Source organism: Phoxinus phoxinus (assembly GCF_949152265.1).
Source record: "Phoxinus phoxinus genome assembly, chromosome: 18".
In the NCBI taxonomy this organism is placed as follows: Eukaryota; Metazoa; Chordata; class Actinopteri; order Cypriniformes; family Leuciscidae; genus Phoxinus; species Phoxinus phoxinus.
In genome coordinates, this window is record NC_136893.1 from 4,290,273 (window position 1) to 4,303,602 (window position 13,330).

Consider the following 13,330-nt stretch of genomic DNA (forward strand, 5'->3'; position numbering starts at 1 on the left):
CTTAACATTAAAATCAAAGCAAAAGAAATAAATAAATACATTTTTATATATACAGTATATATAAAATAAAATCTTACCAGATGACAATAGCAACGATTTTCAGCACCGCTTCATTTAGACTTTGGCAAAAGTTAACCAGTGCACTGCCGTTAGGACCCATTCTGCCCAACATTATGCCTGCACAAAAATGACCAGCGATATGCAAATGTGAGATATAATATTATTATTAAAAAATAAAAAAATAATTTGTATTATAAAATAAATAAATAACACATTTGTCGTTTGTTGCAATATTCTCACCCATGGTGGCAGAGAAAATGACCAGCGATATGCAAATGTGAGATATAATATAAAAATATGAACACATATGTGGTTTGCTGCAGTATTCTCACCCATGGTGGCAGAGAAAATGACAATCCCCAGGACGTTCATGCCCTCACTGGTGCCAGGAAGCGTGCGCATCACCACGTCAGGAGGCGGGGTCAGATCCAGCTGGAAGTTCTGGATGTCCGTCCCGTTATCGTCCTGAATCCCGTAGATGAGCGTGCGGCGAGTGGTGCTCTCCGTCAGACTGGTGGCCACTGTCGTCTTGGGCGTGTTCATTATGGGCACACTGTTGGTACGATACTAGAGAGAGAGAGAAAATAATGTATCTCTTTTTATTTTACTTCAGTTTGTCGAGCACTTTGTGATCAAAGCAGAAGCTACTCAAAATGCAAATGCAAAAATCTTTCCATTGCGTTTTTTTGTGTACAGACGACAACATTGTCAAATTGATTGCATCATTTGGTCAAATTGACCAATCATACTTCGCCATCCGCCATTTTGTCCGACAAAGCAGTCAGGAGAGTTAGTAGATTAACGGGAGGATTTGAACTTGAGAAGCGGAGTGTACTGACGCCTTTCCGCGGTTAAAACAACATTCCTTCTGATGTTCATTCATGTTTATTTGATGCTATAAATGATCTAGAAGGAAGAGATGACCGCGAAGATCAATTGAATGGCTAAAACGCATAAAACATTTTCTATTTTTTAGTTGAAGACACTGTCATGTAAACGGCCCCTTAGTCAGCAACCCTAATTGCTTCCTCAGTATTTGTGTCTTGTTTTCCAGTACAAATGTTTAACGTTCCTAAATCAAAATGCATTTACTTGAGAAGCAAAAAGCACAAGATAAGTGTTTATACACTTAAGACACGAGAAAAATGTTTTCTCTTTAAATTAAGTTGATTTTTTTCTACTCCACTGGCAAATATTTTTCTTGTTATAAGTTTAAATCACTTAATTATGATCAAAAAGATTGTATGTCTTAATTTTGGTATCTCGATTTAAGAATGTTTAGATATTTGTACTGGAAAACAAGACAAAAATACTGAAAAAGAAAATCATGGTAACACTTTATTTTACAGTGTCCTTGTTACATATGTTACTTACCATAGTAATAACAGTAACTTATGCATAATTACATGCAACTAACCATAAACCATGTCCTAATCCTACCCTAACCCTATAGTAAGTACATGTAGTTAATTATTATTACTCAGTACTTAAATATATAATTGCACTGTAACAATGACACCTTAAAATAAAGCGTAACCAATGATTATTCACATCTAGGTGCTCATGCGAGTGTTAACAAAAGCAGTGGCTGTATGCATTTATGCTTTGCTTGTATTAATTTGATGGTTCATTGTCACATTTTCCTTACACATTATAAGGAGAGACTAATAAATAATGAATGGCTAACTGTGGATTCTTACCTGTTGAAATGTGGCTTGAACGAGGTTGGCTGGAAACATGTTTCTGTTCAGGGACATCAAATATATTACAGTTAGATGAGTACTTGAGTTGAACTATTGAATGCTTTTATTAAGACATTTATAGGAAGCATAACATGCACACACACTTCTAGTATCCTTCATAAAAATTGTCCTTGCAGGTCCTCCGTTTGTGAATGAAAACAAAATGCACAATGAATGAAGGCTAACTTCATAGTCACAAAAAAATTATTCTGCTTTTACTTAGAGATAGAAAAATACTTTTACATTATCCATTATGGGGTGAATTCATGAATTCAAGAATGTATGTTCTTGAACATATACATTTTGGAATTTTATATATAAAATGTTATTACTTATTGTTTTTACACCCAAAAATGAACATTCTGTCATTAATTATTCCAAACCAGATATTTTTAAATAAAATCTGAGAGATTTCTGGCCCTCCATTGACAGCTACGCAACTACCACTTTCATGCCTCAAAATGTTTATGAAGAGATCGTAAAACTAATCCATATGAATTGAGCGGTTTAGTCCAAATTTTATGAAGAGACTCGATCGCTTTACGTGATGAACAGATTGGATTTAGGCTTTTATTCACATATAAACATAGATCAGCGAGCATTTTTCAGTGAAAAATAACCGAACAGCACCAGAGCGTTAAGTGGTCATTTTTGGGGGATATTATTCTTACGTGGGCAGGAATGAATGCCATTGCAAAGCATGTAATTTTAATTAAATAAATAATTAAACCAAACAATCCTGCCAGCAGTCCATGGGAATGTATTGAGAGTATTTTAAATGGCTTTGTCTACACTGTTATGTTTCTAATAAAATGACCTTCAGCCAATGAAGTGTGTGTAAAGAATACATGTCATTTATTTTAGTTACGTGGATTCCTGGAGGCAGAAATAATGGCTGCATTTGCTTCAAGCAGGGTCAATAATTCACTTTCTGTGTACGGCTTGTATATAGACAGCTTGTATATATATAATAGTTGATTTAAGCTACAAACACAGGCAGGCATTAGTATAAATGACACAAATATTGAAAAGTTGGTTGATGCTGAGCTCACACAAACAGCGGCACAAAGATGCATGTGGACACTTGAAGTTTAAATCATTGCATTAGATAACAAAGTACAAAACCAAGATAATTTATCATAAATAAACACACTTCTCAAGCAAAAACACACAACCCTTAAACAATAGATCTAGTGTTGAAGACAGTCAAAATTGTGTGCCTTTGTGTTTGTTTATAGTTAATTGTATGATCTAATGCAATTTTATGCAATGTGTCTTAAGTGTCCAAGTACATTTAAGGGTCACTGTGCATTTATAAAAACATTAAAATCTACAATAGTTTCCCAATCCTTCTAGTGTTTGACTCATTTAGACGCCCGAGTGCTCTCAAACAGGTCATGTGAGATTATGACTGCTATACCTTCAATCGAAACACAATCAGGTTGCTGGAGATTGTGTCCGTGATGGCAGTCCATTGTAAAATATTACTGACCAATTTGCTAGTAATTCATAAATCAAATTCTGTTTTTATTTGCCTGGTATTGTTGATAACGAAAATGACAATTTCCCAGCTAACAAAAATAAGAACTTTTACTAACGTTTCAATTAAGTTATCCATTTTTTTTAAATGTTTTTCTCAGTAATTAGAATGTTAAGGGATCATTCCGTTATAATTTTGCAAATTTTATGGGAAGTTATGACAACATTTGTTTTTTACATTGCTTTAACTCATCAAAATAAGTTAAGCAACTTTTTTACGTTATACAAGATTCAACAAATTTTCTTAGGTCAGTTTAATGTAATTTAAGTTGAAATGACTTAAACGTCCAAGTTGATTGTACTTACGGTAAACATTTGAGGCAGCAACTTTTTTTTTTTTTTACAGTGTAGTAATATTTAACAAATGTGAGATGAACATCCAAATAAAACGTTCAATGAACGATCTATTAATGTTTTTGCGCTAACATTTTGAGAACATCATTAAAGACCAGATAACTTTTAACATTCTACTAATCTTAGAATGTTTCTTCATAACTTTGAGAGAACGTTCTGAGAACACTCCCTGTTAGCGGGGTTAATATCATGAGTCATGTTTCTGGATTAAAGATGTTTGACTTTCTTTTCTTCTGTGTTCCATAGAACATGTGTTCCGTGGAATGATGTGAGGGAGAAACATGAGGGCTTTCTCACCGTATGAGATCCAGGAGAGCATCAGCGGAGCTCATGATGGGTTTCCCGCTGTCCTCAGAGTCTTCTTTCTGTGCCATTCCTCCTGGATGGATGATCAACACCATGACGATTCCCACCACCACAGCGAGGAAGGTGGTCCACAGGTAGTAGGAGACCGTGATGAGGCCCAGCCGACTGGAACACTTTGCATCCAGCGCCGCCAGACCGGACATCAAACTGACGGAGAGCAGACAGAGATAGATTTAACAGACTTGAGCTGGATAATGACACCCTTGTCTTCTGTAGAGCTGCTTTATTGCTGATTTGACTCTTTTTTTTTTTTTATAATTGATTAATTTTGCTACATTGGCACTGCTATTTATAGGATAATTCCGGTATTTAACACCTTGAGTCTATATTGTAGTTTGTTTTGGATGAACAAGAGTGGTGGACAACATTTTTTTGACAATGGTTCCTCTCTCGAGTTTTTGACTATAAAAGAATTGGCCATGGACCCATTTAACATTGGAGTCAATGGGCATGTCCAAAAATGTCATTAAAACAGCCAATAATGTTCGTTTACAAAACTGTTAAACTCACCGAGTGGTTAGTGGTGTTCGTTGATGATTATAAACAATATATCGTCGCAATATATGATTCCAATCCGTTTATTTTGCTATAGTGGAACTATTTTTTCAGACACTTCACAACCGTGTAACTTCCGCTCAATATTTGAATCTGAAGCGTTAGCACACTCCCGACCACTTCCGTTAGCGCATTTATATTAACGAGCACTCAGTCCTTCAACAGAATTCAATGGGGCCCATTGACTCCAATGTCAAATGGGTCCATGGCCAATTCTTATATAGTCAAAAACTCGAGAGAGGAACCATTGTCAAAAAAATGTTGTCCACCACTTTTGTTCATCCAAAACAAACTACAATATAGACTCAAGGTGTTAAATACCGGGATTATCCTTTAACTAAATTTAAATCAACATTTGAACTGACTGAAAGTGAATGAATAATGGCACTATTGCCTTCTGTAGAGCTGCAGCTGAAATTAACTGCTATTTTTCTGTATATTCACAATGTATTTATATGTATATATCTCATATGTGGAAGGTGTACCATAAAATGTTCGTCCAATCATTGCATTCGGTCCTATCTGCCTATTAACACACGTCATCAGTGCGTTTCATGCTATGCACTGAGTTAGACAGACGTCAGTCACCGAGCAGCACAAACGAAACAGCAGCCGCCTTTTACAGTTCCTCCTGAACCAAAACAACCAGCTTATGCTGCGTTCACAACATTACTACTGTAAATACATGACCATATACTCTGAGAGGTTTGTGACTCGAATTTATGTTACAATGTCAACACTATCAACGCTGAAATGAATCTGCAGCAGTCAGGTGGTACAGGTCAGTGCTCTTTAAGTTGTTTATGTTCATTATGTTATGTGCTTTGAAACATGAGATAATTTAACGCCATCTCTCGTCGGTTTGCAGACTCTGCTGTGTGCGCTCATGTGTTTTGAAGGAGGCGTGGGGTTGTTCTGAAGGGAGTGCGGGAGCTTATGATTTCATAGCTAGGTCACTATTGCTAGCCTCTCCGAAAATTGCCTACCCAACCTTTAAAGTCCTATAGAAATAAAGGTGACTCTATGTATACAACACTACCGTTCAAAAGTTTGCAGTCTGTTCGATTTTTTTAATGTTTTTGAAAGACGCATTTATTTGATCAAACCTGTTAATTTTGGGAAATATGAATACAAATAAAAGGGGTCATGACATGAGAAATCTAATTTTCCTTGATCTTTTGACAAATAGGCTAAGTGGTCTTTTTATCATTAAATAATCTTGTAATTGTCATAGCTTAAAACATCCATATAAACAAAGCATTTATTTGATCAAGCTCCAAAAAACGGCTACTTTGGATATTAGTTTTGTGTGAACACGTGGCTTATGAGTGTTCTCATTGGCTGTGTGTTCATGTCTCATTTTGTGTTAGCACATGGCTTGTCATGTGTGTTTTCTTGAGCCATGTGCTCCCCTGTCGATTGTCTATAGCCCTTCCCACCTTGTTACCTGATTATTGATTCATTTGCCCCACCTGTCCTCCCTTGTTACCTGCTTTGTTTGCGCTCCCTATTTATTCTCCTGTTTTCAGTCTTGTGCTGGTTTGTTGTTATATGTACAGTGTGGGTTTCAGTCAAGTCAAGTCAACCCAAGTCAACCCAGCCCAACCCAACCCCCGGGGTAGTTTTCGTTGTCTGTTTTGTTTTATTATCATTAAAAGCTCATCAACGCTGCCCTTGAGTCCTCACTACTTTCACCACCCAAAACCTGACAATTATAATCCCTGACGATGTCTACACTGGATATACAGGCGCATGAGTCTGACAGGACACTTCAGAAGTATCCCAGCATCAGGAACAAGTGTACGGTTTATTTTTAATGGCGTCTGATGATTAAATGTTTGTTCAGAGCATTTCACTTTTGCATTGAATTTTAATCGAGGCACACTGTAAGGAAGAGTTCGTAAATAAACTTTAGTTGAAAGATGAAGCAGCCGAATGTATTGGATCTGACAGCAGCTGCATCACACATGGTAAGTAAGTTATTTCATAAATCTTTGGTTTTATATGGATAATATTTTCAAAACACAAAGTGCAACAGCGAGGGGACGTTGATACTTTTGCTGTTAAGGAACTGCCCGTTAAAATAATTTCAGACAGATGTATATTTTTTTTTTATTAACGCCTATTTGGTTTTTATTAACATTATCAGTGAACCGCAATGGACGTATTAAAATAATAAAAAACATTAATGCCATTCCCCCTTTAAAATAGATGTTTTCTATGTGAATATATAGTAAAATGTCATTTATTCCTGTGATCAAAGCTGAATTTTCAGCATCATTAGTGTCACATGACCCTTCAGAAATCATTATAATATAATTTGCTGCTCAAGAAACATTTCTTATTAATATCAATGTTGAAAACTACAGCTTGAAAACTGCTGTTGTGCTTTGAAAAAATATGTTTTGATTAATAGAAAGTTCAAAGGAACAGCATTAATTTGAAATAGAAATCTTTTGTAGCATTATGTCTTAACTGTCACTTGTGGCCAGGGAAAAAATGTGTCATAGGTGTAGAATATGGCCTTGAATATGGTTTTATTCTGCAGCACATCCTGATGGTATTTTAGCAGACCACATTTTGACCCACAATTTGACCTCTCAAGGCATTTTAACAGGACTTTTCAGGTGCCTATAAAAAGCACATTCTTCGTCATCATGTCCACACGCGCTCATCCCTTTGGGAATACAGCTAAACCTCACTACAGCGCGAGCAGTCAGTCATCCACACAAAAGCTGCGAGATTAGAGCTGGAGAAGGTGCCCTCTAAACAGCCTCTGTTGTGCAGATGAACAGCTGGCTCCATCAGCCAGAGATTACATATTAATGACCGCAGGGCATCCTGCAATGAGAGGTTCAAGCTAAAATATTGCTTTTTCACATTCACATCATTTCCTCTTCCTGCATTGGTTGGATTCAGTTTTTTTTAAATCAGAGATGATTTCGAGCACGGTAAGGTTATGATATACAGTCAGTGATGTAGGCGAACAAGAAAATGTAATTGATATTTAGGCTCCTCCTTCAAAATATATTTGATTGTTTCAGAGACTTAAGGGTGGACTCTTCAGACTCAAGCAGCTGCTTATTAATATGTTCAAAAGCACTCAGAACATCTTGCAGGGATTTTTTTCCCTCTTCCATAGCTCAGGAAACTTAATTTCGTTGTTTGTTATGTTTCATCTAAGTATGACGTTTATCTTGCATTTCTTTCAAATGCTAAAAATAGTCACGCACGATTCAATAGTTCAATTAGTGCTCAACCAAAAAGTTAATTTAAGCGTTAAATGCCATGAACCAAGCCAACCGGCAACAAGGTGAATCACAACACAACAAACTTTTTATTTGAAGCAAAAAAGTTTTTTTTAAATTGGACAAAAATACAAGATACAATGTAAAGGATGGCTTGAGGTAAAGAACTACAAATCCCATGAAGCATTGCGAACAGCATAATCAAATTAAATTGGAGAAATATAAAACTACTCATTTAAAAATGTTGATTATTGCAACAAACTTAAAATATATGTTTTATATAAAGTATGCCCTATATACACAGATATCTTGAGAGGCTGACTTGAGCTTTGCAGTGCTTCATGGGAGTGGGTGGAGCTTGTGGTGTTTTGATTGTGTTGACAGCATCATGGGTAATGTAGTTTTTCACCATTAATTCGGCTGTTTAACATGATTATTTTAAAACTAGGCTGGCGGAAGCAAATACCACCAGTTAACATCCTAGCTCACAGCAGGGCTTTCTTGAAAGGTTTGTAGTTATTGTTAAAAATCTACATTTCTAGAGGACAATAATGTTTTTACTTCCAGAACGTGACTGTTGCACTCCATATTCATACATTAATAGTATGAAAATGAATACATGAATGTGAATAGAAGCTCAGCTCATTTAATCTCAGACGAATTTGATGAGAAATGTTTGAGTTCATATTGAGATCTGCACGCTTGATTGACTTTTGGCCAATCTGAGTCTGAGAAAATGTTGAGATCTATAAACCTCCACATCCCATATAACTGGAGTCTATCTCATTTGGCGTGCCCGTCATAGTGGATTATGGGTATTCTCTAGCCGTTGAGCGTACATCGCTTGCACATTCGTTATTGTGGGATTGAATGAGTGCACTCGATAATGCCCACTATGGTTTCGGACATCATTACAAATGGCTGTTTCCTCAATAGTGCTCTATTTAAGAGTATAGGGCGATTTCGGACACAGCCACGAGCGTCTCCTTCTGATGCTAACATGGCACAGCTGGTGTCGGGTCAGTGTAAATGGCCATGTTTGTATCCATCGCCTTCTCTTGTTCAACGCTGTGACCCTGGTGAGCATTGTGGGTAATCCGTATCCAGTCGCAGTGACGTTTCAATCTGGGCTTGCGTGCTGATGGATTTATTAAGGAAATGTCAAATCTATTTCTCTCTACTTTATCCCCTCCCGTTTACAGTGCGTTTCCACCCTCGCTGACCTTTCTCAGCGGAGAGGAAACAATCATCATTACAAACTCATAACAGAAATATGAAGCATATGTCCAGTTTATTCTTACCATTGAAAAGAGCATCATAGTCTCCATGGATGGATTCACAAAATACTGTTGTGCAATAAAATAATAACATGTCATGATAACAACATGTCAAAATGAGTGACATTTATTTTAATGGAACAATGCACAAGCAAGACACTTCTCAAAAAAGAAATTTGTTGGCATTCAAATTAATAAAACGAGAGATGACCTGTATAAAATGCATTTCTGAACTATGCCTGATTTAAAGCTTGCAAAGCTAAAAATGTTTGTGCACTTTTATAGTGTTGTATAAATTCCACTTTATATCCCAATCAAAAATAAGGAGAAAGAAGTATTGAGGAGGTGATCAATCGACGAGAACATTGGCCTTTAAATAAAACAATAGATATTCTGTAGCAAATCAATGCAGTGTCTCTTCAAACAACTGTTCCGCTATTACATTAGTAGGAGGCGAAGCGTGCAGCAATGTGGAGAATGTCACGCAAATTGCCGTATACATTTCTGATCAAAACAAGAATTAAAGCTTGCAAAGCTAACAACGTTTGATGCAATGCAACATGCCGCTTTCAACGCCTACAGAAAACACTGTTATAAGCCAATACAATTGTGTTGTGTTCAAATGCTGTACTTTCTTGCACAGATCTATAGTGTTTGCAAACACCTTGCATCTTTTCATGGCGTAAATTACATAATTCCTTATATCATCATTCTGATGGATACAAGCTTCTAAGAGAAGATAAAGGACATTATATAAGTGAGTCGACGACACACAGCTGCCTTTATAAACTCTCTACAACAAGTGTTATGAGTCATGATCAAGCAATTTCACTTTTCTGGGACAAAATTATAAACTTTACAGGACTTTTATTGGTTCAAATAACCCTCAATATAATGTTTCTCATTATACTCATACAGTTGAAACTCTCAAAATTTGAATATGGTGCAAAAGTTAATTTATTTCAGTAATTCAACTTAAAAGGTGAAACTAATATATTATATAGACTCATTACATGCAAAGTGAGATATTTCAATTCATTAGGTGATAACCCTTTAAAGCATGTCTCAATCAAAAAATATGATTAATATTTAAGTTATTAAACTCGAGCTATTGAGGTGATAACATTGACAAAAACATTGAGCTCAAACTGCTCTTGAGTGGAAATAGTTTCACCACATAATAAATGAAACGCTGCTCTAAAACCTGCGAACATGTTTGTCATTAAGACATTCTATATTTGGAGTCTGCCATGAAGAAAAAAAAGCTGTTTTATAAAAGAAGTCAAGAAGTTTTTTTATTTGAAGTAATCAGAGTGAACTATTCCTGTAAATGCGTCTAAAATGAGCCACGCATGTGTTTTCAATAACATATCCATGTAAAAGATAAAACAGCTATGTTTTTTGTGTGTGTAAAAAACAAGAAATTTTCGCATGCTGAAATGTCAAAGTAACACCACAGGACTAGATGATTTGAATATGATTTAAAAATAGTCATAATAGGTAAGCTGTTAAAATGCTGTCAAATGTAAAACCATCAGATTGAACTCACACATGTGTGAACTCAGTGTGTGTGTGTGTGTGTGTGTGTGTGTGTGTGTGTGCGCGTGTGTGTGGGTGGGTGTCTGTTTGTGTTTTGAGAGGAGAGTGACTGGCGAGAAGATGTTTGATTGTGAGGATTTTTCCGGAAGGATCTCTTGAGGAAATCAGGGTGAAATGACCTGATTAAATGCACCTTCACAACTGTGCTAGAAAAACACATACAATTATTGAGAGAGCTGCTTTCAATCTCATTTGGCTCTTTCCTTCAAGTGACTCAATATTCAATATATATTGTCCAGTCATGCATAAGCACAGCCATGGTTTCAAATGGATGAAACTTTGAACCATATACAGTTCATGCTAACACACATAATTTTGAGCTTTTAGATCTTCGGTAGGACATATATAAATGAATCTTCCACATCAGCCCACGACTTTAATGGGATTTATAAAGGATTCAAAAGAACCATAATTATCCTAAAAGTCCATACAACAACATGTCTAGTGTTATTTATATTGTATGAGAGTTTTGTCTCTTAAAATTTGACATCTTTACATTCAGAGTTGAAGAGAGAATCAGCCGATTCGTGAATGAGTCATTCTTTTGAGTCGGATCTTCTCAACGAATCCATTGGTGCAGTTAAATCGAGTTCATCTCACTGACTCAACAACCAATTATTTTAATTGAATAATGACATCCATTTCAGTCTGTTCCTCACACAAAGCCGTCATATGACATAAGTTCGGTTGTATGAATCACAATTATGATGCTTTTATGGTGCTTCCGGGTCTTTTTCGAAGCTCGAAAGCATCAGTCCCCATTACTTGTAATTGCATGGGAAAAATTAACCAACATGGTCTTCAGATTTTTGTGTGCGTGTGTGTGTGTGTGCGTGTGTGTGTGTGTGGGTGTGTGTGTGTGTGTGTGTGTGTGTGTGTGTGTGTTGCACAGATGAAAGAAGGTTTGGATCGACATGGGGATGAAAAACATTTACAGATTACATTTTTTGTGAGAAATGACCAACCGAACAGCTTATTTTTTTTACAACTGTGGCATGAACTGACCAGTGCAAATGGGGGGTTTCGTAACACGTTCACTGCAACTAAACCAATTAACCTCAGGACATTTATAAGGTTAATCATATGCTTCGATCATATGGCTTTGTGCATTGAATGGTTGACATCAGGGGACTTGCATTGATTTGATATATATTGAGCACTACCTTGAACTGAATTAATCTGGATAATGACACTACTGTCTTCAAATGAGTTTTCTTTGCATCATCGACACTATATAACTGAACTAAATTGAATCAACATTAAACTAAAATGAGCTTATTATTGAGAATATTGTCTTTGTAGAGCTGCTTAACAGAAATCGAAGTCATTACTGATGAATTTGACAACATTCAAAATATTAATTTCCTGTTTATTTCTGTGCAGCTGCTTCACAGCAATCTTTGTTTTAGAAAGCGCTATATAAGTAAATGTGTCTTTTTTCTACACTAGATGGATACATATGGATATAAATGCTTAATCAGAGACAATTGCATAGACAATTTTTTATTTGCATAACAATAAATCATAATTTAAAATGTCTATAATTATAATTAATTTATAATTAATAATTATTATATAACTATAATAATTATTTGTAAGCATGAAACAACTGACTGCACTAGCATCTGAAATCGACTGAATGGAGTAAGTTTGCGTGTTAAACGGTTTCCAAGGCCATAAGCCACTAGATTATGGAAATGCGTCATATCTGCATGTTTTGATTAAACGTGCTTAACTGCCAAGAACTTGAAATCAGATTTACTGGCATCAGTTACTGGCTCTCACAATGTTCTGGGAGATATTCATCAACACCAGGGGCCGTATTCATGAACGATTTTTATCTTGCCACTAAGAGTTCTCAGAAATAGATACATTTCTAGTTTCAACTTCAGACATTCCTCTTTAAAAGAAAAAATGATCAGCTGCATGCAAACTTTACCACATTTGGTTTTCGACCATTGAAAATGTGTACAATTGAACAACTTGGAGCCATATTGAGATTCCCCAATACTCTGGTATTAAACCAGATAGGGTATCAAAATAAAAGATTGTTACGAACCAAATTCTGAAAGGAAATTAAGATATCTTTAATACTTCTTGAGTATGCAAACTTTGGGGGAAAACACTTGAAAATGGCTTTTTGAGCTGTCGGAGTTGGCATATAATGCAACTAAGATTGCTAAAGTCAACAGATTTTACTAATAGACCTACCAATCTCTCTGTAACAATAAAGTAATGATTTAGTAGCATGTAATATCAGGAATGAATTCTAGAATACATTCTGCTAAAGCACACATTTCAAATAACCTCATCAGGTCACGCATCAGTGAGAAACATCATCATCTTGTTAATCATGGTTGTTTAAAATCTAATTCTGTGTAAAAATGTCGTACCTTTTGACACTTTTACCGAATAATTAGTCAAGATGATTCAAAATCATGGCAGGCATTATTTCTGGTTAACCAATGTCCTTGGAAAGTGCATTGCATTATAAAAAACATGATTGAATTTTTCTGCCAGTGTCTTTTTGCTCTTTCCAGTTTTCTTAGGATGCACTGCTTCCCTTCACATTTATTTATATATAGTGCTT

At 35.9% G+C, this 13,330-nt stretch overlaps 1 protein-coding gene across 1 annotated transcript in view; it reads right to left on the reverse strand.

Moving 5' to 3' along the window:
- The window catches only part of slc1a7b (solute carrier family 1 member 7b), a gene marked incomplete at its 3' end in the record, with an annotated part of 48,048 nt that overhangs the window by 1,536 nt on the left and 33,182 nt on the right, over positions 1-13,330 (reverse strand). Inside the window, exons 6-9 of the mRNA XM_079588839.1 lie at positions 3,993-4,208; positions 1,761-1,803; positions 393-627; positions 78-177 (exon numbers count right to left, since the gene is read on the reverse strand). Coding sequence (XP_079444965.1) covers positions 78-177; positions 393-627; positions 1,761-1,803; positions 3,993-4,208 — 594 coding nt within the window. The remainder of the gene's footprint in view (positions 1-77; positions 178-392; positions 628-1,760; positions 1,804-3,992; positions 4,209-13,330) is intronic.